Genomic DNA, 26,745 nt, shown 5'->3' on the forward strand with positions numbered 1-26,745 from the left:
ATGTGTTTACGAAAAGCTGACTTGGCGAAAACGTTTGAACAAAAATCTTTATACCTGTTACAAAAGTTAATTGAAATTATAGAATGTAAGTGGCATAACCGCCAATCAGTCTTTTTTCGGCTTCTCGTCGTGTACAGTGTAAGTTAATTCCATATAATATTTGAATATTTCGTATGTGTTATAATAGCCTTATATTGTATATGTACATTGTATTCTTACGTATTTAACTTACACTAATAAGTTGCAAGGCTTAAAGTGGATAAACAATAACATACATTACGTACACCAGAGACGTATATAACACATGTGTTGTATACGTCTCTGCGTACACGTAGCGATTCCCTACAGTCCAGCAGCCAATTATCATGAATTAACCAGCCTCATGCATACCCAACAACGCCTCCTTAACTACACTTTGTCTTTTTTCGTGCGAATTACAAATAGTGACACAAGACGGGATGACATTACCATCTCCCTTTTCATTAGGAGCTGGCCATTGCGCAAAAACATAGCGATGGCCTCGCTGATTCATTGGTTCTGCCAAACTCGTCGCTCCCCAGACAGTTGATATATTCCCCTGGAGACTTGGTCAACAGGGTGACCAGCAACATCTTTCCGTTATAGGTGACATTCTTCGTCGGTAACAGATAATGTGTCAACACAGAATAAAACATAGAAAAAGTGCTTTCTTTAAGCAGAGACGTATATATCACATATCAAGCATGTTTTATTGCTGTCTGCCTCTGTGAGAAAGCGTTTGCTCATTCGGAACATCTCGTGAAACATCCTTACTTTCCTCAGGGACGGTAATTTTCAGTTCTCATGATCACAACATATCCGCCATCCGCCATGACTGTTATAGGTAACGTATGTTATTGTTTAATGCACTCAAGGAAATGTGTTTATTCGATTGAATTTGGAAATTTATTTCTCGGGGTTCGATAGCTTTTTGACTCAAGAAGGATTCGGCTTGTGTTGTAGACCGACTTGATTGTGACTTAGACCGTTATTAGTTTGAATGGTGGCTATATTGATAAAATCACGGAATTTTGCTACGTAGAAAGAGTAGTGAAATATCACATCTAGCGTAATAGGCATGCGATGAGGTACAGTTCACTTGTTATTATAACTGCTCTACAGCCAACAAAGTCAAACATCCAGCTTTTGAAAAGAATTTAAAGGAAAATATTTTCAGCTTTGATGAAATCAGAGACGTAATATACTTCGAGGAAAAGGAAATGCAAATTCAACCGAACTGTTCAATAAAATAACAATTTTGAGCAATACACCTCAGTGTGAAATACAATAGTTAACTTCGAAGACCATTTGTCTTCAAATTTTCAAAGATTTTAACTAAACCATGATTTAGGGTATGGTACACAAGTACTGTACACAAAGTTGAAATAACAGCTTTTGTCAGACTGATCCCTAATATCTTGTGTTCCTTAAGTGACCAGTTATAGCATCTCTTATTTTGCATGGAGTTCATAAGGAGGTTGACTGTCAGAGGAATAGTTTCCATTTCTGGGAAAGTGCCTTGGCCAATTGGCAGAGGTTAGGTTATTTGTGATATTTTCTTGGTTACAAACTCGTCTGTCAAATTCATTCCGCAAGTGTGCAATTGGGGTCAATTTGGGGCTATATGGAGGCTAAATATGCAGGCCAATCAATAGGGATGATGTTCTGGGTTGCAAGAAAGTCCCTACAAACTCCAGGAATGTATGGTCTAGCATTATCATGCTGAAAGGTCGGATGGTACCTTATAATGTAAGGTACAACCTGAGGCCATAGGGTCACATCTTGATAGCATACAGCCATTTATTTCCAACATCTCATAGGGAAAGGTCTCAGCAAATGTGCCATCAACCACCTCATACACCATGCTCAATATTGAGGTGTCTGTGGCAAACCAACACACTGGCAACTTACGCTTAAATTGCCTCTTGCAGTCTATTTCACACAGTTTTTGGGTGGTTTCAACTGTTTCCATTACCAATAGTATTTCATGCCGTTTTGACTGCTGTTAACCTGTCACACAAGTGAGCAAGCCTAATAAACCAGTCTTGACATCGTGGCCTACATATGGACATTATCAGCCTGTCATCCATTCCTCCCATGGCATTGAAATGTAAAACTTATAGACTTACAGTCAATTTTTGAACTCAGAAGTGAATAGCAAACAGCTATTGCTACTGTTTGCTGGTCCTTGTCTCATGATCAAGCTAAAGGGAAATTTAACACTAATCCCTACTTCTAATCTGTACAAGGGTTTATCCATCCAAGTGTTGACCATCCTCTACATTGTGTAACTTTGATATGTCACTCAATAGCATAGCCTTACAATGCAGCTGAAATGCCCATATCCTTGAATCGTCACATTGTGTTCACCTCTGAACACCACTTCAGCCAAGCAAGGTTCTGCAATGGAGCCTGTAAGCTACCTGTAGCTTGCACTTTGAGTGGTCTACAGCTCTGAATGTGATAAGAACAGAAAAATGCATAGCCAGTCGAGAGTTCAAACGCTTGACCCTCAGAACACTAGATGAACACACTACAAATTGAGCTACCTTATCACATACAACCAACGTAGCTCATTACGAAACAGAAGTAACCCTGATTAATACTCGCTCAGCTAGAAAGAACTATCTTTAGATCCGTTGGTTGAGCAAAAGACTAGCATTAAGCCAGAGGTCTCCGTTCAATGCCAAGCAGAACCATTGAACCATATAATGACCTCTGTTAGATAATGCTTTGAAGGAGATCCTATTTCAGCTTTGTTCGAACATCAAGTTTTACTATGCAGTTACCTTAGATAAATGAAATTCTCATGAACCATTTCTTTGGGTGTGTACTTAGTGACTTCATGTCTAAAAGGGCCATTTTTTTCAAACCTATGCAAAGGTCAAACAATATAATGAGAATAATACTTGAAATGAGTGTGTTCCTAGGACTTCTGACACCTTGACTATACAGTTTGTCAAATAGTGACACTAGTACATATCTGTATGTGAAAGTGGGCATTCATGTCTTGCAAATATTTCGAAAGCATTTTGAGCCTGCCGTCATCAGATGGCAGCTTTCCAAGTTGCTCTGCGCCCGTATCCTGTCCATCATTGGTCCTTAAGTAAGGCTTGTTATGGCTATATGTATTTCTTTAGGAGTATAAGATGGAACTTTCCAAACTTCCATATGGATGCTCCCATTGCTTTCCAGTAGTGCCCATTCAATGTTTGACCTGATAAGAAAAATGAAATGGTTGACCAGTGGCCATATTGGATTTCATTAGTGAAACTTTGTTATTGATGAATGTTTAGAAATGCTGGATGAATCATAATAAGATTTCATGTGTAAGTTTCCCTTAGTCCTTAGATGTTCCCTTTTCATATTTGGACTGGCTGGTCTGATAAAAAAGTACAAAATGGTTCCGTATCAAATGTCATTTGTAGATCTTATAGTACCCTTTTAACATCAAGACTATTAGGAAAAAAAATGGATTTTGACAATGACAGTTTATGACAAGATTACATGTCTACCTGGATTTTTTCATGATTTTACCTTGACCTCCACATCAAACTGACATATTCTAATTAGGAGACAAGGATTCAACATCATGAATATTCATGAACAGGAATCCAGTTTCTGACTCTGGATCTAATATACATCAAATCTTTAGTTTGTTGAGATAATTAGTGTGGTCAGAAAGTACAACCCCAGGCATTACATATATATATATCAAGGGCCCCAAAGGAGAAACAAGTGGGATTTCAACCAAATGTCATATAAGTATATTTATCAGTGCCATTGATATTGTCAACAATGTAAACCAATTAATGGTATGATAAAAGATACAGACTTTAAAACCAAACACAACTAATTACTACAACACAAAAACGAAACTAATCCATGAATATTTGGATGTAGTTTCCACGAGATATTCATTGGAATTTGTGTTTAGCAGTATGCATGTAAGATATTTTGTATCTGTATCCTAATGTTGCTGTGATGAATCAAGCTAACAGTTTTTATTGAATTAAAATGCAAATTTCATCCAATACATTAACATATAAATACTTGTTACTGGTAAGCTTATAATGGTAATAAGAAACATGACATTTGGACTTTAAATGGTGAAAAGCCCTAAAATGGTATCTACTGGTGCTTGTTGCGACACTAATGAATATGTATTGGTATTGTTTGTTTCAGGTATCTCACTTCAACTCTTGAACTTCTGTCAACTATATCTTGAGACAAAGGATATAGATTATGGCTGTACCAGTATTCCTTCATGAAGTTGAAGAAATAGTTGTGGTAAACCACAGCAAAGTATGTCCTTGTGTTGAAAATCAATGCAATTTCAAAATTCTTTTCCTTTAATCGAAAATGTTATCTTAAATCATTTATTTATTACAATAAGTATGATACTCAGTGTGTTCAAGACTTTTTAGAGTACATGGATGATAACATTAAGTAGGTGGTCAAGGGCTACAGGCCCTTGTGTGAGCTGCAGACGGGCTAAAGGCCTGCAGAGGGAAAGTACAAGAAGGGGTCCTCCCCCTCTTGTTGGGGGTTCCGGGGGGCCTGCGGGAAAATTTTGAAAATGAGGAAGCTCTGAGATACATTTTAAGACAATTTCTTGATAAAAATTGTGTCTGTCTTTTTTAATATTAGTCATATTTTTGTGTGTAACCAGTTATAAAATAGGTTAATCTGTGGACAGAAAAAAGAAAAGGCACTTTAGCGTACATAAATTAACCTAAATGGAAAATTCTATGTCTTTCTATTAAACCATAGGAATCACCAATTACTTTAATATCTGATGAGCTTATTTGAAAAAAATTCGGAAATAATTGCTGTTGACCGTTTTTTTTGTATTAGACTATGCCGTCCGGTAAAGATACAATTTAAACGGGCTACATGTAAAATGCTATATTTTAATAATTGTCAGTCAATGCCACAAGTACAGCTCTCAAGAACATTTATGGGCATCATTTGATACGTTTTTCATTCAGGGTGAAAGACGATGACGTGATGTTCATCGGAGAACGAACAATTAAATGTGATATTGACATACTAGTCTGCTTTATTAAATGCTAGGGAAATATAAAAAATATGTAAAATGCAATTATTTTTAACATCAGTATAGGCATACTTTTTGGCCGCTTCAACCCTTAGCCAAAATAGTCTTCAATAGACCGCTTCCTGTTTATATTCCGTGTTCTCCGTCAGGCAAGCGTTTGCTATAGCCAGGCCTACCGTGCTCATTTTTTGTAAGAAAAACTTATCTTTAACAAAGAACAATTTCGGACATGTGCATCAGGATGAAGCAGACGCTCACACATTCGATTTGAATAAACTTGCGTTCTCGAAGGTTAATGATGCGCATAAACAATGAAAACATTTTAAATCAGGTAGGAGAATTTTTTCATTATCTCTGAAATTAAAATTGCCGGCGCCGACATCAAAATAGATGGTCAGATTCGCCGGCTGCTGGTTTCTATTGAATACACTGATATGATACTATAGATTAACTACAGAATAAAGAATAAGTATACATGTTTTAATTAACTTATGCTTTATATCGATTCTAGGTCCATTTTTATTCTCTTAAGAAAAATTCCCAGATGATATTTGTGTCAAAATAGTGCTAGGTCTCAACTACTGGTATTCACTGTTAATAACAGTGTTATCCAATACCTAGAGGGAAAATGTAAGATAAAAGCTGGCCACAAATAATTCACACTTTTGTTATGTCACATGGAAAATTCTGCTAACAATGCAATTATCTTAATTCAGTAAGGTTTTGGTTTCCTTGGTAACCAGGTCACTACATACAGATGCATTTGTGTAATAGTCCACAACTTTAATGATAAATGGTAAAGAAATAGGGCATGACACATTAATAGTACATGCACATCTCTATAGAACTTCAAGGTCATACATAAATGTTGACGCTGGACTGGGAGTATTATATAGTTATTCCCGAGATAGTTACATTAATGATACATAAATAGTTTCGACAACTCTGATATATGAAGTCAAAATGCATAATTGCAATTGTCAAAGGGTCATCAGGTTATAGTCTAAGGTCAAAGTTATCTTGTATCATTTTTACCAAATTTATGTGATGACTGTGAACTCAAACTAAGAAGTAAACGTACCAATGGTGCATTCCCATTAAACAAATTTTATTGTCTAGGCCAGATTTGTATGGTGCTCTTCCCACCGTAATTATATATCCGCCTTTTGTATGATGCTTTACAGTTGTAAGTCTGTTATTTTTTAAATTTTGTATGATTTATAGGACAGGTATGCAGTGGAGTACGAGACACCATCCCTCATACAGACAGCAGAGGATTGCTGCATAGAAGAGTTACCTGGTACTGATTCTAGTGTTGTAGGTGGTCATAAATTAAGGAAAGCAATGCTGAGGCTTATATCTACGTCTACAAAAGAGAATAATTTTGAAATGGGTGGATGGAAAAAAAATACTGGATTTCGGAAGTTTCTTAATTTGTTTCAAAGAAAGAAATCAAAGAATCAGAAGGAAACGTCATCACCAAACAATGAAAAGAAAATCCAAAATGAAAAGCATTTGAAGAATTTCCATAAGCCCTTTATGAAATGTCTGAAAGTTAGAAAATCAGAAAAGAAATCCAAGAAACTTTCGATGGAGACTGATTCTGAGGTCAAAGTTGATCCACATGAGATGAAAGAGAACTACTGCTTTAGCGTTACACCTGCAGCGATTGATGACGAGAGTTGCAATGACATACTGAATGTACATACAGATAATACAGACATTGCTTCTCAGAATGCTTTTGGAAATTATTCACTTTCAGAATCATCAATCACCAGGCCTTTGTCTCAAAGTGACAGCTTTAGAGACATCCATCTACTGGGTCATTCATTATCCTTGTTAGAGGATTCAATTGATGATACTAAAATTCATGTTGATGTTTCCAAAAGTGTTGAATCTGATGGATGTTTTTTTGAAACTGATAGTAATCATCAAGATGATAAGAGTGGTGAAACCATGGTAAAGGAAGTTGTCACTTGTAAGCAATCTGCAAGCATTGTGCCAAAAAGTAAGCCATGTGTACGAGATTCAAAAGCTATTCAGTGTACAGAAGATGCAGAGAACTCTACTGCAATGATGCCTTACACCAGGACAAGAAAAGAGAGAAAGGATACACTCAATTCAATTAAAAATGGTAACAAAGATGAAACTGTTGAGATTGACAAGAAACCTGTTTTCTTAAAACCTTCCCATACACAACCTTTTGACCATGTAATGAGTACTGAACAAGATGAAGCATTAGATAGATGTGATCCAGGTGACACGCTGGAATCACTAAACCAGGCGGCCAATATTATAAACAACAGTTACTCTGAAGATAAGCTGATGGAATGCCATCCAGAAAAGACCATGGTAGAAAAGTTTCCTCATGATAGACTACCTATGAATGGAAATTCTGAGGATTTTTCATTTCAGAAGAAAAAAAGTGAATTAAAGCTGTTAATTGACACAAAGCTGCTATACTTAATGGATAATAATAGACCCTCAATAGATCAAGTTTTAGCAACAAGTTCCCATTGCACCTATAGTGTATATCCTGTTACTGCTGACTATACCCAAGCAGCAGGACAGCTGCAGTCAACACCTTTGAGAAAAAGATATGGCGGTTATCAGTCAAAACAAATAGATCCTGCTGACGTGCAGATGGTAATGTGTACCGCTTTCCTTTTTGGTTGGATTTCCTGTTTGTTGGAGCTGAAGAAGCAACATGAAATATATAAAGGAAACCACAAACAGATGTTTAAGACATTACAACTTCAATCAGATAAACAATCAGTAGAAGAAAATGCTGAACAACAGAAAAGGAAGACTGATAGGAAACCAGAAATTAAAGTGCTTGAAAAATGCCAACTGGTAAAAAATGAAGGAATTGCCGAAGGGGATCAGAATTCATCTGATGTATTGAGCCCCCTGCAAGTTTTTATCACACCTGTTGACCAGCAAAGCTTAACAAAAAGTTCCAAAAGCATACACACAATACACAAGATTAATCCTACAATGGACTCTAGAATTCTAGACAGGCACCAAACGTATCGAGCCAAAAGCCATGGAAGTCTAAACCGGCACCAAACACATCTAGCCAGAAGCCTTGGAAGTCTAAACAGACACCATCCCAGGATTACTTCTTCTAATGAACCTTTATCATCCCAAAAGAAAGGGAAAAAAAGCATGTTGAGGTTTCACTACAAAAGTCATGCAATTAAGTCAGCTTTTCAATTGCATGCTGGTAAACATTTGAAATCCAGGAGACCTGCCAGGAAGATGAACAGTATAGAGAATTTCGTTTTCCGACAAAATCATAAAATCGGTGAAAGTAATAAAGAAAAAGTGAATTTCTTGCATCGAATACCTGATATAAGATCACAATTAGATGTATTCATGCTACCATTCAATCATCTTCCAAACAGTCAGTCAGGTGCAGAAGTAAATGGTACAAATAGTACTGAACATGCACTAGGGGCCTCTGCAGAAAGACTTCCCAACATAGATAATAGCACTTTCAAGGAAGACATGTGTGTATTTGAGCAGATCAGCACTGGAACTGTAACAGAAAGTATGAAGTTTGAATGGGCTAGATTTAAGTCATTCTGGTCCTTTCCAATGAGCTGTCCAATTTCTCCAACTTTATTGGCCAAGTATGGCTTTTACTATACAGGAAACGAGGACAAGGTGTGCTGCTTTTCCTGTGGAGTGACTCACGGAAACTGGCAGAAAGGACAGTCTGTCTATGCTACTCACTATCAGATTTCAAGACGATGCAGGTAAGTTTTATTTGGTTATTTGAGACAAAATAACATACTACAATTGCATCTTGTCCCTTATCTTCTTTGTATCATATGGTTATAGTCTATTTACATCAACCTTTATTCATTGTCATATGTCAAAAATCTGCTTCATATTTATAAACAATAGATATTAACTTTTAATCTCTGATTCCCTTTGCAATTGCTATGTAGGAAAATGATGTTTTTACCTGCTACTGATTATACTTCCTGCTGGAAATAATTTTAACTTTAATTTGTATCATGATTAAGGGATGGCAGTTAAATTTTCTATTTTACTCACAAAGACTGGTCTGAAATGGGTGAAGTTTAGATTAACAAATCTTTTACAATAATCTTCTCAGTCCCAGATTAGTTTATCTGATATTTGATTGAGCAGTTGTATTGTTTTGTTTTCAAAAAAGATGTACAGCAGTTTTATGATTCAATTGAAGAACAAGGGTTAAATATGTGTACGTATTACATGACAATGTAGTACTAGTAACCATCATTTGTTGACATGTTTATTACCATGTCATGTACATGTGAAGTAAATGTGCTTACTTGGGTGACAATTTAGGCCTTATTATTAGTATGCTGTTATATGTCTTTTGTGCTGAATTTTGTATGAAAAAAAAACATAAATAGTTCATTATTGTAATTAAAAGATCTTTCAATCGTGTTTGATGGATCTTATTTTGTGATTTGAGTTTGTACGCTTTCCAATTTTCACTCTTATTAGGGTTCCACGTGGAGTTTTGGGTTCCCTTTAGTAATCAGGCCTATGTTGTTCAAATACTTATTTGTGATAACCAGTGTTTAACAAAAATGTTCAAATATGATAAGAACATCTTTAATCATTTCACAGCTTGTTGAGACGAGTCAGATTAATGTATTTTGACTTCGCTATAAACCCTCTAGTATTTTCTGTGGCAACAGTTTGATTTTACACTAACCATTGGTTTATCATATTTAACTTTTATGTGACCGAAGCCAGGTTGTCCTTCTTCAACCGTCTGTCCACTTCTCTGTTTTTTGCTGTTTGGCAAAATGTTTACAAAAGTCTAGATATAGATTATCATTAAAAAATTTATGAATAAAGATATCCATTTTCCTGGACTTAGATATATATGGTCAGTTTGAGGATTGATCACAGTACATAATACCAATATTTTCCCCTTAAGGATTATAAATATGTTCAATTTTCACACCATTGATATTTTTATAATGAAATTAACTAAAGCACTCTGGTCACATCCAAAGATCATTTAATGGGGCTCCTGCAATTTGATTTGTTGATTTTTTCCCCACAATAACCAGATTTTAGTTCAACTTTACTTAATATACTTACTAAGTAATTATAAGTCACCTCATCAAAAGGTCCTATGTTCAGAAAGTTCCATACCCAGGCTCTATAATGTGATGCTACAATCTGACTTTAAAGGGATATTCCCTCCAGGTTGCAGAATTCCTGGCTGTTCTGTACCTTAAGATCTCACTCTAATGACATTTTAAGCTATTGTTAGCATCAAAATATCTCTCCTATGATCAGTTTGGATACACAAAATTGGTGGGAATACTCCCAGCCAAACCATCTACCAGGTAAATATAGTGCATCGGGAAATCAGGAACTGAACGGTTTTATGCAGAGTATTGGGTAAATAAGTGTATCACTAAAACTTTCTGCTGGGATTACGATTTTATTACTTCATTAGGCTTATTATCTCTTGTTTTTATAACTTACACAAATATTTAATTCTTTCACAAACCTGTTACGACACAATCAGAGCCAGGCAAACGTTTGTAAATCAATGTAGCTAGATCTATGAGGAATAGATGCAAATTGAATATCATATGTTTGTTTAAATGGTTACCCTGGGAATTTGAAAGCATCCCATAAAATCCTAAGTTGTGCAGAATATCCCTTTAATAAGGCTTTCTCAGTTATTTATGTATGGCAAATTCAAGTTCTAATGATGCTGCTGTGATCTTATTGGCTGATTGCATGTTTTCTTGCAATATCTTTTAGAGGAAGAAGAATTTCATGAAAATTGTTGTATGACAAGTTAAAGCCTCCAAATCATTTCAAGTTTGATAAATTGGAGATAATTAAGGTATTTGGTGTGACAGTTCACTGCTATAAGATGTGCAATTGAGTCTTTGTATCAGTTCTGAGACATTATTGATGAATGTCCGCCTTGTATCAATCTAAGATGGTCACCATATGATTAGTCTCAATTCTAGGAAAATACTTAAACATTGTTATTATAACACATGTTGTGTAAGGTAGGAGCCATGAAATATTTTCATCAGATCAGTCCGTAAGCCATTACCTACATCTAAGGATATTAGGACACATGTTTAATGGCAGAATGAAGTGTCTGTGCATTTGTCTTTGCTTGATAAGTCACATTATTAAACAATATTTCTAGTTCCACTCTATTGGACAGATTAAAAAGAACATGTTCAAAGTTCAGCATCACTTATTGAAAGTGATATTCCACTATCATACTGACTTGGCATCATTTCTTGATGTGTCACCTTTCTTCTTGAAATCTAAACACATGATTACACATGTTTGATTTAAGATGTATGCCACTAATAAATTCAACAATTAGTCCTAGGATAAGACCCTTTTTATAATCTTATAGAATTTGGTATTATGATTGCAGGTAGTATTACAATTTTGATGTCAAATTTCTGATATATATATATCTAAAAGAATTATCTTTTTATTTGGCAGCTTTATGAGAGGAAAAGACGTTGGAAACGTGCCTATACAAGGTCCCTATTCCTCCCTGAGCCAAAGAGGTGGAGGTGCAGGTTAGGATATAGAAACTCTTATTATTCAGAAAAACATACTATGTACAGGAAAATGTTTCATCACAGTTTACCTTTGTCCATATTCATCTTTCCCAATTGTGATTTTGTGTTGGTTTAATGAAATGCTCATGAATATTTGTAAAAGTTCTAAGTTATATGATAAACTAAATCTGACATTTGCTTCCATTTCATGGGGTTCACAAAACTTGTCACAAATGTTTCTATTTTACCTCACCAGAAGTTTTGTAAAATGAAAAATTCCAAGACTTGTTTCAAAGATTTTGTATTGGAAACTCATGTTTATGATGATATTAGGATTTCTGTTTAATAGACATCTGCATTTCCAACATTTTGTTACAAAATCATTACATTGGGATATAAGTCTTTGTGTGGAGAATTTATTTAATGTAGGATAATTGTCACTATGTGGAAGTTCACAGTAGTTGAATATTGGATGAATTTCTATTTATATAATTCTTTGTTATTCCTCTGTGCAGTTCTGATCATATATGATAGTCACATCTGGCAATTAGGTTGTACAGGAAATAGAGAAAATTCTTCAAAATTTTCATTTTTCCGTAGAAATGTCAGGGTTCTGTCTCGGTTTAGTCTGTATCATCCTTGTGTGAAGGGAATCAGTTTTATCTGAACAAATCTGTAGGAATGCCTTCCTTCCATCCCAATTCCATCTGAAGCATCCTTGGATGAAGAGAATCAGTTTTGTATAAAAAGTTGGTCCCCTAGTCCCATTGGGCAGAAGGGATGGGACACATTAGGATAAATAGTACAAATTCTGTAAAATCCTTCTTCTGTAGGAATGTCAGCACTCTGTCCAAATTAGGTCTGAAGCATCTTTTGGTAAAGAAAATAGATTTTGTATAAATTGTGGGTCTTGACACCCAGGGGCAAGAGGGGCATTGCACAATTGGGGGCATTGGTCAAAAACTGTCTTTTTATGTTAGGATTCTGTCTCAATCTGGTCTGAAGTATCCTTTGGCGAAGGGAATACTTTCTCTATGAAAAGTGCATCTAATCCCCCAGTGGGAAAACGTGTGGCTTATTATAGGGGAAATAGATATTAATTTTAGTTTAGTTCATATGAAATTATTAAAATAAGTCAATGATATAGGCCCTATGGGCATTTTAGATGACCACAGTTAAGATAAGACTTTCTATACTTATTATCCTTTGCAGAAGCGTCACAGACTGCAGAAGAATCAGAACTAAGATCACTCCTCGAAACACCAAATAGCATTACATCACTCCTTCTTGGACGTGAACGAGATCCTGGACACCCAGCATCCTCAACACTACCTAATCTTCGCTTTGAAACAAGGAATGGATCAGAAGTTGGTAGTGTTCAGAACCATGCTGAAAGGAGAAATAGCTTAGGTGTGGAGGGTGTATCTAATCCCCTGACATCAAATCCATCAATCACCAACCCCTCCGTAAATGAAGCTATATCAAGGTCTCCACAAACAGTGTCTACACCTAACCAGGCACCAGCTGGCCAGCAGGCGTCTTCTTCTCCAACACCAGCTGTCTCTCAGTTAGGATCTGGCTCAGCTAACCAGCAGGCCTCAGCTTCTCCAACACCAGCTGTCTCTCAGTCAGGATCTGGCTCAGCTAAACAGCAGGCCTCGGCTTCTCCAACACCAGCTTTCTCTCAGTTAGGATCTGGCTCGGCTAACCAGCAGACCTCAGCTTCTCCTACAACACCAGCTGTGACTCCGTCAGGATCTGGCTCAGCTAACCAGCAGGCCTCAGCTTCTCCTCCACCACCAGCTGTGAATCAGTCAGGATCTGGCTCAGCTAACCAACAGGCTTCAGCTACTCCTCCAACACCAGCTGTGACTCAGTCAGGATCTGGCTCAGCTAACCAACAGGCTTCAGCTACTCCTCACACCTCGACTCTCAATCCTACAGCAACTCAGGCTCAGAATGATGATACGGCTAACCAGCAGCGACCAACAAACCAACAACAACCTACTACATTTGCTCAACGTCACTATCAACAACAACAGAGACATGGACAGCAACCAACACCAGGTAGAGGAGGTGGAGCTGCAAACAACCCTGCAAGTCTGGGTGTCAACACAGCCAAGCCTCGTTATCCTAACTATGCAGTCCTGACAATTAGGTCAAGTACCTTCAATGGCTTCCCTAACCATTTGGACCAGACCCCCCTACAAATGGCCCAGGCAGGATTCTTTTATGCAGGTAAGCACACTTTCTTTGTTGATAAAATCATTCAAATTTCATAAAACTATACATAATGATTTATGAAAAGAATAAAGATAAATCAAAAGTAGTTGGCACATGTTCTAATGTGTTTGTCCTTATTTGTTCACTTTACATGTGGCACATGTTCTAATGTGTTTGTCCTTATTTGTTCACTTTAAATGTGGCACATGTTCTAATTTGTTTGTCCTTATTTGTTCACTTTAAATGTGGCACATGTTCTAATGTGTTTGCCCTTATTTGCTCACTTTAAATGTGGCACATGTTCTAATGTGTTTGCCCTTATTTGTTCACTTTAAATGTGGCACATGTTCTAATGTGTTTGCCCTTATTTGTTCACTTTAAATGTGGCACAAGTTCTAATGTGTTTGCCCTTATTTGCTCACTTTAAATGTGGCACATGTTCTAATGTGTTTGCCCTTATTTGTTCACTTTAAATGTGGCACATGTTCTAATGTGTTTGCCCTTATTTGTTCACTTTAAATGTGGCACAAGTTCTAATGTGTTTGCCCTTATTTGTTCACTTTACATGTGGCACATTTTCTAATTTGTTTGCCCTTATTTGTTCACTTTAAATGTGGCACATGTTCTAATTTGTTTGCCCTTATTTGTTCACTTTAAATGTGGCACATGTTCTAATGTGTTTGCCCTTATTTGTTCACTTTACATGTGGCACATGTTCTAATGTGTTTGCCCTTATTTGTTCACTTTAAATGTGGCACATGTTCTAATTTGTTTGCCCTTATTTGTTCACTTTAAATGTGGCACATGTTCTAATGTGTTTGTCCTTATTTGTTCACTTTAAATGTATACATAAATACAGATTGTTATGAACTTCAGTAAACATTTCAACTGAATAAGGATTAAGTTCTTAACTTAGGAACTTAATCACTTGTCTGTAATTCAGTGTCTTTAACAAATGGCATTAATTAGGATGATGTTCACAAATATGTTTTCATGACATTTTTCTTGAGTAAAAACAAGTCATTGAAAATTTTGATATTATGACTGCAGAGACTTCCTTTCTAATTGAATATAATGAATTCTTTATCAGTTTAACTAATCACATTCTCATATGACCTGAGACATTGCACCACTTAAAATCCAAACAATCCAAGTGAGCAGAGAGTTTTACATTAGTTTTTTCTGATTGTGAGTCTACAGTTTCACATAAGGTAGTTGAATTTTAGTATCACCATGGTACTGATTCCATTTCTTATATCAGTTACCTAAAACTTTCTTTTTTTTTTTTTTTTTTTTTGTTTTATTTTGTGAGCATATAGTTTTTCTATTAGTTAATATATCAACATTCTGATAATAAAATATGGTAACTATCACATTTGGAATGAAAACAGGACTTGGGCATTGTTTGTGACAGGACTTGGGCATTGTTTGTGACAGGACTTGGGCATTGTTTGTGATGGAACTGCTGTCAATGTATTGGTAGTTGTTAACATCATCCCATGTAAGAGTTTGCTTTTAAACCTAATTGTGACCAAATATGGGTCTTTATTTGCATTAATGGATATATCACTTTTTAATTATTGTGTGATGCATAGGGTGGCAAGGGAAGTAAACCCTGCACAAATAAACTGTACAATCCAGTGTTGCAGTGTCATATGCTGACTTTATCCATGGTAGATGGAACTCTCATTTAACCATGAATATCATATTAATTATTGATTCAGAGGTCAGGCATATATTGTAATAATCGAAAAACACATTTCATTAATATCAGAAGTGATGCTAGTTTGATGTGATTAACAATCTGTTTAACAATAACCTCCATAACAATCTGTTGAACAATAACCTCCATAACAATCTGTTGAACAATAACCTCCATAACAATCTGTTTAACAATAACCTCCATAACAATCTGTTTAACAATAACCTCCATAACAATCTGTTTAACAATAACCTCCATAACAATCTGTTTAACAATAACCTCCATAACAATCTGTTTAACAATAACCTCCATAACAATCTGTTTAACAATAACCTCCATAACAATCTGTTTAACAATAACCTCCATAACAATCTGTTTAACAATAACCTCCATAACAATCTGTTTAACAATAACCTCCATAACAATCTGTTTAACAATAACCTCCATAACAATCTGTTTTATCTGTAGGTTATGGAGATTATGTAAGGTGCTTCTTTTGTGGGGGTGGCCTTAGAAATTGGGAACCTGGTGATGACCCCTGGGTAGAGCATGCCCGCTGGTTTCCACGATGTGCTTATGTAAAACAAAACAAAGGTCAAACCTTCATTAACATGGTACTTCAAAGGCACAGGGAGCTGGTAAGTTTACCGCAGTACATTACCTTTAATTCTTTAATGCAGCTCTTAATATATGTGTATGATGATGGAATTAAATATTTCAATTGGTGTCCTGTTGGATTGCATACCATTCATCTTTATATTTGAACGATATGACAATGGTATGCGAACTGCAAAAATCAGTGTGTTACTTCAACATTAGATAGTGGTTAAGGGGAAGCAACCCCTACAGACGAGCAGTTACAGGCATCTGCAGGCAAAAAGACATGTGCATATTTCTAGTTGAGAAAATACGGTTTCAGATCTGTACTTTTCACATATAGGCTTCTTAGCAGTCACTGGACACAATAGAATATTGTCAGAGAACGTTTAAAATAATTAGTTTTTTTCGTGATATTTTGTCCTGTTTTCTGAATTTGTGTATACTTTTATTTTGTCTTATTTGTTCTTCATATTGGCACAGACCATCAGTTGGTAAGTATTTTGTAAACATTTCCTGTTATAAAAATTAAGCTTTACAATTATTACCTTCCTTTTTGATGATTAATTAAAATAATTCTCATTTAGATACTGCCCAACGAATACATAAACACAACAGCAACCTCAAGTACATCATCGACTGCCACCACCCAGACAGCCAGGATAGTTGACACTCAGACAAACACAAGAGATACACCAGTTTCTGGTTCCAGCACCTCAGCAGCAAGTGCCTCATCTCAACAGACAGGTTCTAGCGTGTCACAACAGCAAACTGAACCACAACCTGCAGGTATATATACCATATACACAGGGCACAAAACGTCCCACAGGAATTTGTTCTGTATATACACAGGGACACACTGTAATACAACCTACAGGTATTTGTACAGTATATGGACAGGGACAAACTGAAACACAACCTACAGGTATATAAAATATTTATACACAGGGACACACTGAAACACAACCTACAGGTATATAAAATATTTATACACAGGGACACACTGAAACACAACCTACAGGTATATAAAATATTTATACACAGTGACACACTGAAACACAACCTACAGGTATATAAAATATTTATACACAGGGACACACTGAAACACAACCTACAGGTATATTAATTTTTATACACAGGGACACACTGAAACACAACCTACAGGTATATAAAATATTTATACACAGGGACACACTGAAACACAACCTACAGGTATATAAAATATTTATACACACTGAAACACAATGAAGATATATACTATATACACACCAGGACACCCTCATGTATCCTACAGGTGTATATATATATATATATATATATATATATATATATATATATATGGGCTTTGATAAGGGGGGGGGGGGGGGGGGGGAGGGGGGAGGATAAGGGGTATAAGCTCTTACCTTTGGCTGTCATTACATCCCAACCTGTCATGTCATATCCTGTTCAGAATTCATTTCATATATTGAGAACCCCATAACTTTGGTTCATATTTACTCCTTAGTAAAGATATTATAACATCTTTTCTACATCTTATTCATATTTAGATGGACAGAATCAGGAAGTTTTAGTAAATGGTTGACAGGTGAGAAACAACACCTTTAGATGACTTAGATGTCGACAAGAAATTGTGCTTTACTGTTGCAGACATAATCATTTGTTGACAAGAAATTGTGCTTTACTGCCACAGACATAATCATTTGTTGACAAGAAATTGTGCTTTACTGTCTTAAACATAATCATTATGGTACACTATGGCTTAGGATCAGTCAAGTGTGAATCAACAATTTGGTTTAGAAAATCTGAAATAATTTTCATGTCTAGGGTGTTTTGTCGAGTTCAGCACTGACAAGTCCATTCCCACATTAGCAGTTTCTCATACTCTTTTCACTATTTCTAAGAATAAGTTTTACATGGACTGTATATAAACCGTTGGAGGGAGATTCACACACTCAGAAGTACCCTCAAAATTTTTGTCAGACATGTTTTTGCATGATTGATCCATCAGAAGCAAGTTAATTTTCAGAAATAATAAAACAGCCGCCTGACATTGCTTTGATACCACACTTTATGATTAAGCATATTGCCTGTGAAATAGCATAAAAATTTATCAATGGTGGCAGCTGTTATACTGTGTGGGTAGATATTGATGTGGCAACACTGTGAAAAGTGATGTCAATTTAATCATTTGTAACTCTCCTGAAATTCAGTTGCTGATGAAGAAATGAATGCACCAGCTATACAGTGTATCAAGGAAATGGGCTACAGCAACAACATCATTAAAACGGCAATTCAACAACTCCGCCGTGAACAAGGTACAACATAATTATACACTTAGCCTTGTGTTAAACATAGGCTACAGGTATACCAGTGTTATTTGAATCATCTTAGTGCATTATGTCAAATTCAGAATGAATGAAACGTGCAGAATAAATCAGCTTTACGTCAATTTACTTGAGAATGCAGGTACCAGTTTTTTTGTTATGTTTTATTTACCTTAGAATACAGGCACCAATGTTAAGTTTTATGACAGATTTATATTAGGATACAGGTACCAGTCTTACTTTTAGGTCAGATTTTCATTAGAATACAAGAGCAAATGTAAGTTTTAGGTCAGATTTACGTCAGGATTCATGTGATAGTGTGATGTTTAGGTCATATTTACTTAAGGATACAGGCACCAATGTAGATTTACATCAAGATACAGGTAGTCGTGTTATTTTGAGGTCAGATTTACGTCAAGATACAGGTAGTAGTCTTAGTTTCAGGTCAGATTTATGTCAGGATACAGGTAATCGTTTATTTTCAGGTCAGATTTGCGTTGGGATACAGGTAGTAGTTTTAGTTTTAGGTCAGATTTACGTCAGGATACAGGCACCGGTGTTAGTTTTGGGTCAGATTTATGTCAGGATACAGGTAGTAGTCTTAGTTTCAGGTCAGATTTATGTTAGAATACAGGTAGTAGTGTTAGTTTTAGATCAGATTTACATCAAGATGCAGGTAATCATGTTATTTTGAGGTCAGATTTTTGTCAGGATACAGGTACCAGTGTTAGTTTTAGGTCAGATTTACGTCGGGATACAGGTACCAATGTTAGTTTTAGGTCAGAGTTACGTCGGGATACAGGTACCAGTGTTAGTTTTAGGTCAGAGTTACGTCGGGATACAGGTACCAATGTTAGTTTTAGGTCAGAGTTACGTCGGGATACAGGTACCAGTGTTAGTTTTAGGTCAGAGTTACGTCGGGATACAGGTACCAGTGTTAGTTTTAGGTCAGAGTTACGTCGGGATACAGGTACCAATGTTAGTTTTAGGTCAGAGTTACGTCGGGATACAGGTACCAATGTTAGTTTTAGGTCAGAGTTACATCGGGATACAGGTACCAGTGTTAGTTTTAGGTCAGAGTTACGTCGGGATACAGGTACCAATGTTAGTTTTAGGTAGTTACATCGGGATACAGGATGTTAGTTTTAGGTCAGGATACAGGATAAGGTACCAGTGTTAGTTTTAGGTCAGAGTTACGTCGGGATACAGGTACCAATGTTAGTTTTAGGTCAGAGTTACATCGGGATACAGGTACCAGTGTTAGTTTTAGGTCAGAGTTACGTCAGGATACAGGTAGTAGTGTTAGTTTTAGGTCAGAGTTACGTCGGGATACAGGTACCAGTGTTAGTTTTAGGTCAGAGTTACGTCGGGATACAGGTAGTAGTGTTAGTTTCAGGTCAGATTTATGTCAGGATACAGGTACCAGTGTTAGTTTTAGGTCAGAGTTACGTCGGGATACAGGTACCAGTGTTAGTTTTAGGTCAGAGTTACGTCGGGATCGGGTACAGGTAGTGTCAGGATACAGGTAATCATGTTAGTTTTAGGTCAGATTTACGTCAGGATACAGGTAATAGTGTTAGGTTTAGGTCAGAGTTACGTCGGGATACAGGTACCAGTGTTAGGTTTAGGTCAGATTTACGTCAGGATACAGGTACCAGTGTTAGTTTTAGGTCAGATTTATGTCAGGATACAGGTAATCATGTTAGTTTTAGGTCAGATTTATGTCAGGATACAGGTACCAGTGTTAGTTTTAGGTCAGATTTACATCGGGATACAGGTAATAGTGTTAGTTTTAGGTCAGATTTACTTTGAAGCAATCCCAAGACAAAAGAAGAATAAGGATATTGGCAGAAATTTTCACAATTAAAAATGTTTTCTTTTAGGTCGTGTTCAGTTGTCAGCAAATCAGCTGTTGGAGATAATATTTAGTCTTGGTGAGGAAGATTTACCTCCACAACGACCTGATCAGACACAAGCTGGGCCACATGATAACCCAGCTCCTCAAACAGTGACAAAGGACACATTTCCACCAGGAAGTGTGACTCCTTCCTCCGACATTAGGACATCTGAATCTCAGGCAGTGCCTCGACCATTTGATCCACGACCACCTCGAAGAAATCAAGGTTTGCTGATATTTTGGATAAATACTATGATACTCCACAATAAAGGAGTAGTACACGCAAATCAGGTTTGAGTATGTACATTATGTTAATTGAGGATTGTCTAGAATAAATCTCTCAACCCTGGATGATGAAACATGATCACTTTGATGAATACCTGACATGTTTTTGATTTTAGCCCACTATACTGAGATGGTTCAATGGGCTCATCATATTGCTCTTTGTCATCAGTCCATCTATAAACAATTCTTGTAATCTCTCTGTCTTAAAAAGGACTGGGTGAGTCATCTTCAAATTTCATTTGTAAGCTTCCCTTCGTCCTAGTTGTGCATTGTCAATTTTGGGACTGATCAGACAAACCAAATGGCCTACACAGGCCATCTTGGATTTTGACAGTGATAATCTGTTGTCATTATTTTGTTAGTGCTGGCAGATCATTCTCAAGTTTCCTATGTAGGTTCCTCTTGCAGTTGTTCCTAATTGTGTATTTTTAGAACCAACAGACTGTGTAGCCATTGTTTCATCATGCACCATATGTAAACTTTCCATTCAAATGAATTCGTTTCAATAATGGCAATGCAAAGGGTACTGATATTAAGGCTGTAGCATGCTGAGATGAAGGGCTGTTAAGTTTGTTAAAACAAGTGATCTCTAAAAGACTGGGAATATTCTTTATTTCTTCAAAACAAGTGAATGATGTTTACCCAGTATTAATAAGGTCCCATTCTATAGTTTAAGAACTTATCACTAAAAACCTTTGTCTCAGTATAGGACTTATCATCGAAAGTGTATGGATCCTTCTATGTCAAAAATATACTCTTCAAATTTAATGTTGTTTCATTGGTTCTAAAAGGTAGCAATATTTTCTGTTAACTTTTCTCAAATATTTCTGTGAAAAACCTTTCAGTCTGGTAGAATTACAGCAGATACATATTAAACAAATTCATTTCAGTTCTGTTAGTTTTTACCTTGTTTTTGTTTCAGATGGAGATTCATCACGTTCATACTCTGAAGAAGGTAAGTTTATCAAAATTCTTCTATCCTTGATTTACTATGGAAAATACCACAGTTGATCACTGTTAATCAACATATTTGTGCCCTGTTGTTTCTAATTGTGGGTATAAAATTGAGACTAGGTGGATTGAAAGATAATTTTCTAGCCTTCAATATATTTTAAACATATTCGCACCCAAGGACGTCTTCAAGTGCAACACCTAACAAAATTTGAGTTGTCAGTGGTTTGAGATTAAGGTCAAACTCAAGTCAACCCGACTTCATCTGAATTTAAAGTCTTGTTAAAGATATCTCATAAACCCCGAAACAGTATAGTTCATTTTCATATCATAGCATAGATTTGATTGGTCATCAGTCAAGATTAAAAGTCAAAGGTCACGTGTACAAAATATCTCATGAACCCCTTCACAGATTTAAGATGAATCTCTGGTCATTTTTAATAGGTGGGTAGTTTGAAAATTTAATTTTTTCTATAAAAGGAATTATTTTCTGTTCTTTGATATTTCAAATCCTCTCTAGTCTTGATTCACTACAATTCAAATTATTTCTAATTGATCATACCTGGGCCAAACTATTGAAAGGGATATTGGCGTCACAATTATTACTTTATTTTGTCACTATTCACATCAAAAGTAAATTGTGCAGGTAGCTATAGTTGTAAATGACGATGGTAAGCAACAGATGCTGCCAGGTATACACATACAAGTCACTTAATTAGCAATGATTCAGTGTGATTTCTTCATGTCTTTGGCTGGCAATGTCTGGCCAAACCTTTTTATAACAAGTGATTGGAATACAGAGCATAGAACATTGTGTATTATCAAAGAGCAATGATGTCATACTTCACATTTTCATAAGATGGTCATGCCCTATTTATTACATTATCATAATTGTAAGATTCATAGATAAGCTTGTAAACACCAATAAGCAATCTGAATGAACATAAATCTGTAGCCAATGTCTCTTCTACGTTCTTCACTCTAGTATTTCGAAGGTAACTTCCACCAATTTACAGGCAAACAAACATTTTTTCGGCTTATATGGTTTCTTTGTGGCGATATCCAACATGATGAAGAATGAAATGAAACCTGTAATTTTTTAACCAATTGATTAACACGTTAGTTTTTCAAAAGAAAATCTTACTGTTATCAAAACATTTGCCAATATTCAGAACAGGCCTTTGTCTTTACCAATCAGTAGATTTCTACAGTATAAGCAATTTTTTAAACACTTTCTGATTCTCAGCGATGCTGACTCTGATTATTTCAACTCAGATTTATTTTCACTTACTTGATTTCATATAATTTGAATGGGATTTTTTTTTTGGACTGAATGAAGGTTTATTATAGTTTATATTCAGAGGTCAGTGTGTGAGCTGCTGACTTTTTTAAAACTTTTGGTGTCATGTGTGATGAGTGAGACTCTATAGTATTCCTTTTGCGACAGCATCATCATCAACATTTCAATTAAAATTCTGCCTGTAGATCCATCACTCAAAAAATGTCTTTCCATCTTAAACAAAATTTGATTATAGTTTACATAATGGATACCTCAACCAAATATTCCCGAGATTTCGAAGTCATTAGAGGTGCTGAGAAGATGGGGTAAAATATTTTGTGTTCAGCTGAGTTTCTTAGAACGTACAATAAGAGCTTGAATATAAATACATTGTAATATGGATATCTGCTGAAGTTACCATATTTTTGGTGTAGTTTTGGGACAAACACTTCTTTTTTTAAAGAGTCTCCATGGCTTGCTCTATTCACTTCAGATTAAGTTTATGGTCATATTGAAACAAGTAATGTCATTTTTCTCTCCATCTTCAAGAACTTTGGGAATATTTTTTAGATAAAAATGTCATATTTGAGGAGTAAATTATGAGAAAACAAAGATTAAACAAAGTGCTCTTTTCATGACTGTCCGAGCAAAAGAAAAGGTCAGCATTAATTACATTTAACGAAGAAAGGAAATCATGATGATGAACACCAAGATCCTTATTGAATGTTTTGTCTGAGAGATTATAGTTGTTGACACTGCTCAGAATAAGTTTGTTTTGATTGTGTTTTTCAACTGTTATTTAGTTTACAATTGTGTTATATTCACAGAACTGAAATCCATCCAAGAGGAAAACAACCAGCTGAGAGAACAGATGAAATGTAAAATATGTATGGACAACATTGTCTGTATATCTTTCCTGCCATGTGGACATCTTTGTTGTTGTGCTGAATGTGCTCCAGCAATGGTCAAGTGTCCAATATGCCGACAGATTATAAGGGGTTCTGTGAAAACCTACTTGTCTTAAATTATCAAATTAGGTCATCTGACCTGAAGGGTCCGCTGTGTGCTATCTGCTGTCCGTAAACTTTTGCTGTAAAACACTAGTCCTTCATAATGCCAGCATGAATTTCAACCAAATTTGGTCTGAAAAACATTAGGGTTGGAGAATTATTTCTTAAATTCAGAAGGTTGATTTCACCACTGGGGACTAGGGGCAGGGGGAAGGGGCCCCAAATGGGGAAGTAAAACAATATTTTGCTTCATAACGCTACTCTTCCTTTTTGCTTCAATGGATTTAATTCAGATTTTGTCTGAAACATCATTAGGGTTAGGCAGTTATTTCTGTGATAAAAAAAAGTTGATCAAGCCATAGGGTGGCCGCCATCTTGAAAACACATTTTCGACTTCTTCTCAAGTTCCACCAGTGTGATTGAGCCCAAACTTGCATGAAATGATCATGACATGGCACTGACCAAAGTTTGTTAATTTCGGGTTGGACCGAAATCCAAGATGGCCGCCATGGCCGCCATTTTGAAATACATTGAAAACACATTTTCAACTTCTTCTCAAGTTCCACCAGTGCGATTGAGCCCAAACTTGCATGAAATGATCATGACATGGCACTGACCAAAGTTTGTTAATTTCGGATCAGTCCAAAATCCAACATGACCGCCATTTTGAAAATACATTGAAAATCCTCTTTGTTGAAACAAATGACCTTGATCCCTTTTCAAGGTCACAAGGGTAAACTTTGTATAAAACCTGGAAGAAACATCCTCTGAATAACCAGAACACCCAGGGTGATGATATTTGGCCAATAGCATGCTTGGATAAATGTTTATGGAGTTTGTTGAAATGAATAACCTTAACCCACTTTCAAGGTGGTGGCTGAGTGCCCTTGATTCTTAAATCCAGGTGAAATAAGTTCAAAATTTGAAATCTTGTATTTTATGTCAGATGACGGGTAAGACCCATGGGCCTCTTGTTATATTCAGAAAGTTGATTCAATCCCAAGGGACCTTGGTTTGGGTCCCCAAAAGAGGAAATATTTTGCTTCAAAACATTACTCTTCCTTCATGCTTGAACAAATTTTGTTCAGAGATTTGTCTTAAACATGATTAAGGGTAGGGATTTAATTCATGAATTCAGAAAGTTGTTTTTACCCAAAGAGACTTAGGTGCTGGGCCCCAAAAGGGGAAGTTAGACAGCATTTTGCTCTAAATGCTACTTCTTAATGCTTGGTTGGACTTTATTCAAACTTCATTGGGGTTAGACAGTCATTTTGTACATTCAAAAAGTTGATTTGACCCGCAAGTTAGGTGGGAAAGGGGCCACAAAAGGAAATATAATTTACTTTGCTTCAAAATGCTAAGCTTCCTTAATGCTTAAATGGATTTCATTCAAATTTTGTCTTAAACATGATTAGGAAGTTGCAGTGGTATCAAATGTATATGAAACAATTCCTAGATTGTCTTGACCAAATCTTAATTTTTGGTTTGGTTAAAATCCAACATAGTTCATTTTTTGGTAAGTCCATCCGTCTGTTGATTGTCAGATGACCGTTAAAGGCCATAGCTCTCATGTCTGAAGCTAAAATGATTGTATTTAAGCAGTATTTTGCTGGCAATGAGATTTACAGAGTAAACAGAAGAAACAACATGAAATGATCTAAAACAAGTTTGAAACATATGCTCAACATTTTGGGCTACTCACCCTTATCAGACAAATGACCAGTACTGTGTTATACCTTATTTATATGTCCAAAGAGTTTTAGTGTACTGATCTTTACTCAGAAGTATTGTGGTCATGGATGTCTTTCTAGCTTGTGATTTATTGACTACAATCTGTTTTTACAGACTGATTTGATAACTGAGTTATTATTGGTGAACTCGTTTGATAGAAAGATAATGTAGAAGAAATGAAATATAAAGTGAATATAGAGGTCATTTTTAATTTGACATTTAGCGAAATACAGCCAGACTGTTAACTAGTTTCCAAATATTTCACACCTCAGAGAGGGACGAATGGTATGCCCTGAGCAAGAATAATTACCTGTATATGGGTATATACAGATCTGTACCACTTAGGTCCACAGTATAACAAACACAAGACCTAAACAGTTTATAGTGTCTCTTTACATACCAGGTAACTATTGTGAAAATGAGAGCACTATAGAACTAATGTAAATAAAATCATTTCTTAGCGGAGACGACAAGAGATGTCTTTTTGATGTTTACTTATATCTATATGATGAGTGACTGTACATTAAATTTGTCATATGTGTCTCTCTGTGAACATAGCACTCTTAATAAGGAGTGTATATATCTGTTCAGTCTGTACCTGACAGATTGACCTTTGTCTGACCTATACATATATGCCTCATTTAGACAATATACTTAGCTGTACTCTTATATATTTAGAAAATAAATCAACCCTTTCCCACACTTATTCACTTATAGAACCATGCAGATGTGTGATAGCAAATTTTGTCCATTTTTTTCCTAATATGCATACACTATGTAGCATTGTACAATCCCAAAATTATCATTGACATCTGATGTACATAATAAAAACTCACTTCAACCCCTATCTAAGGCTAGCAGTATAGCACCTATAAGTACAAACAAACCTTACTGATGATATAAATATAGCATAAAACAGGAACAATTCTTAATACCTTGCTTATGTATTGATTTGAGGTCACAGAGGTAAGCTAAACTGTTGTGATCAACAATGAGATTCATGTATATAGCACTTGATAGAACATTTCGTTTTTAGGTCACATACTATGTGTCTGCGAATTAATGATATACATGCATGTTATAAATGACCCATACTCCATCCA

At 35.9% G+C, this 26,745-nt stretch overlaps 2 protein-coding genes across 2 annotated transcripts; both read left to right on the forward strand.

The window, feature by feature from the left end:
* The first annotated feature begins 4,262 nt into the window (after positions 1–4,262).
* Positions 4,263–6,920, forward strand: LOC132563626 (uncharacterized). The gene is made up of 3 exons (XM_060228368.1): positions 4,263–4,323; positions 6,302–6,778; positions 6,840–6,920. The coding sequence occupies exons 1-3, from the start codon at positions 4,264–4,266 to the stop codon at positions 6,918–6,920; spliced, it is 618 nt and encodes a 205-aa protein (XP_060084351.1). The 5' UTR covers position 4,263.
* Positions 6,921–7,011: 91 nt separating this feature from the next.
* On the forward strand, positions 7,012–26,455 carry LOC132563621 (uncharacterized). Its single transcript, XM_060228362.1, has 9 exons — positions 7,012–8,838; positions 11,582–11,661; positions 12,856–13,881; positions 16,037–16,206; positions 16,753–16,954; positions 18,376–18,480; positions 20,373–20,612; positions 21,594–21,626; positions 23,729–26,455. The coding sequence occupies exons 1-9, from the start codon at positions 7,034–7,036 to the stop codon at positions 23,923–23,925; spliced, it is 3,858 nt and encodes a 1,285-aa protein (XP_060084345.1). The 5' UTR covers positions 7,012–7,033; the 3' UTR covers positions 23,926–26,455.
* Positions 26,456–26,745: the final 290 nt, after the last annotated feature.

This window comes from Ylistrum balloti, unplaced genomic scaffold (assembly GCF_031769215.1).
Source record: "Ylistrum balloti isolate Yb309-2 unplaced genomic scaffold, AGI_CSIRO_Ybal_v1 Utg371804, whole genome shotgun sequence".
NCBI lineage: Eukaryota > Metazoa > Mollusca > Bivalvia > Pectinida > Pectinidae > Ylistrum > Ylistrum balloti.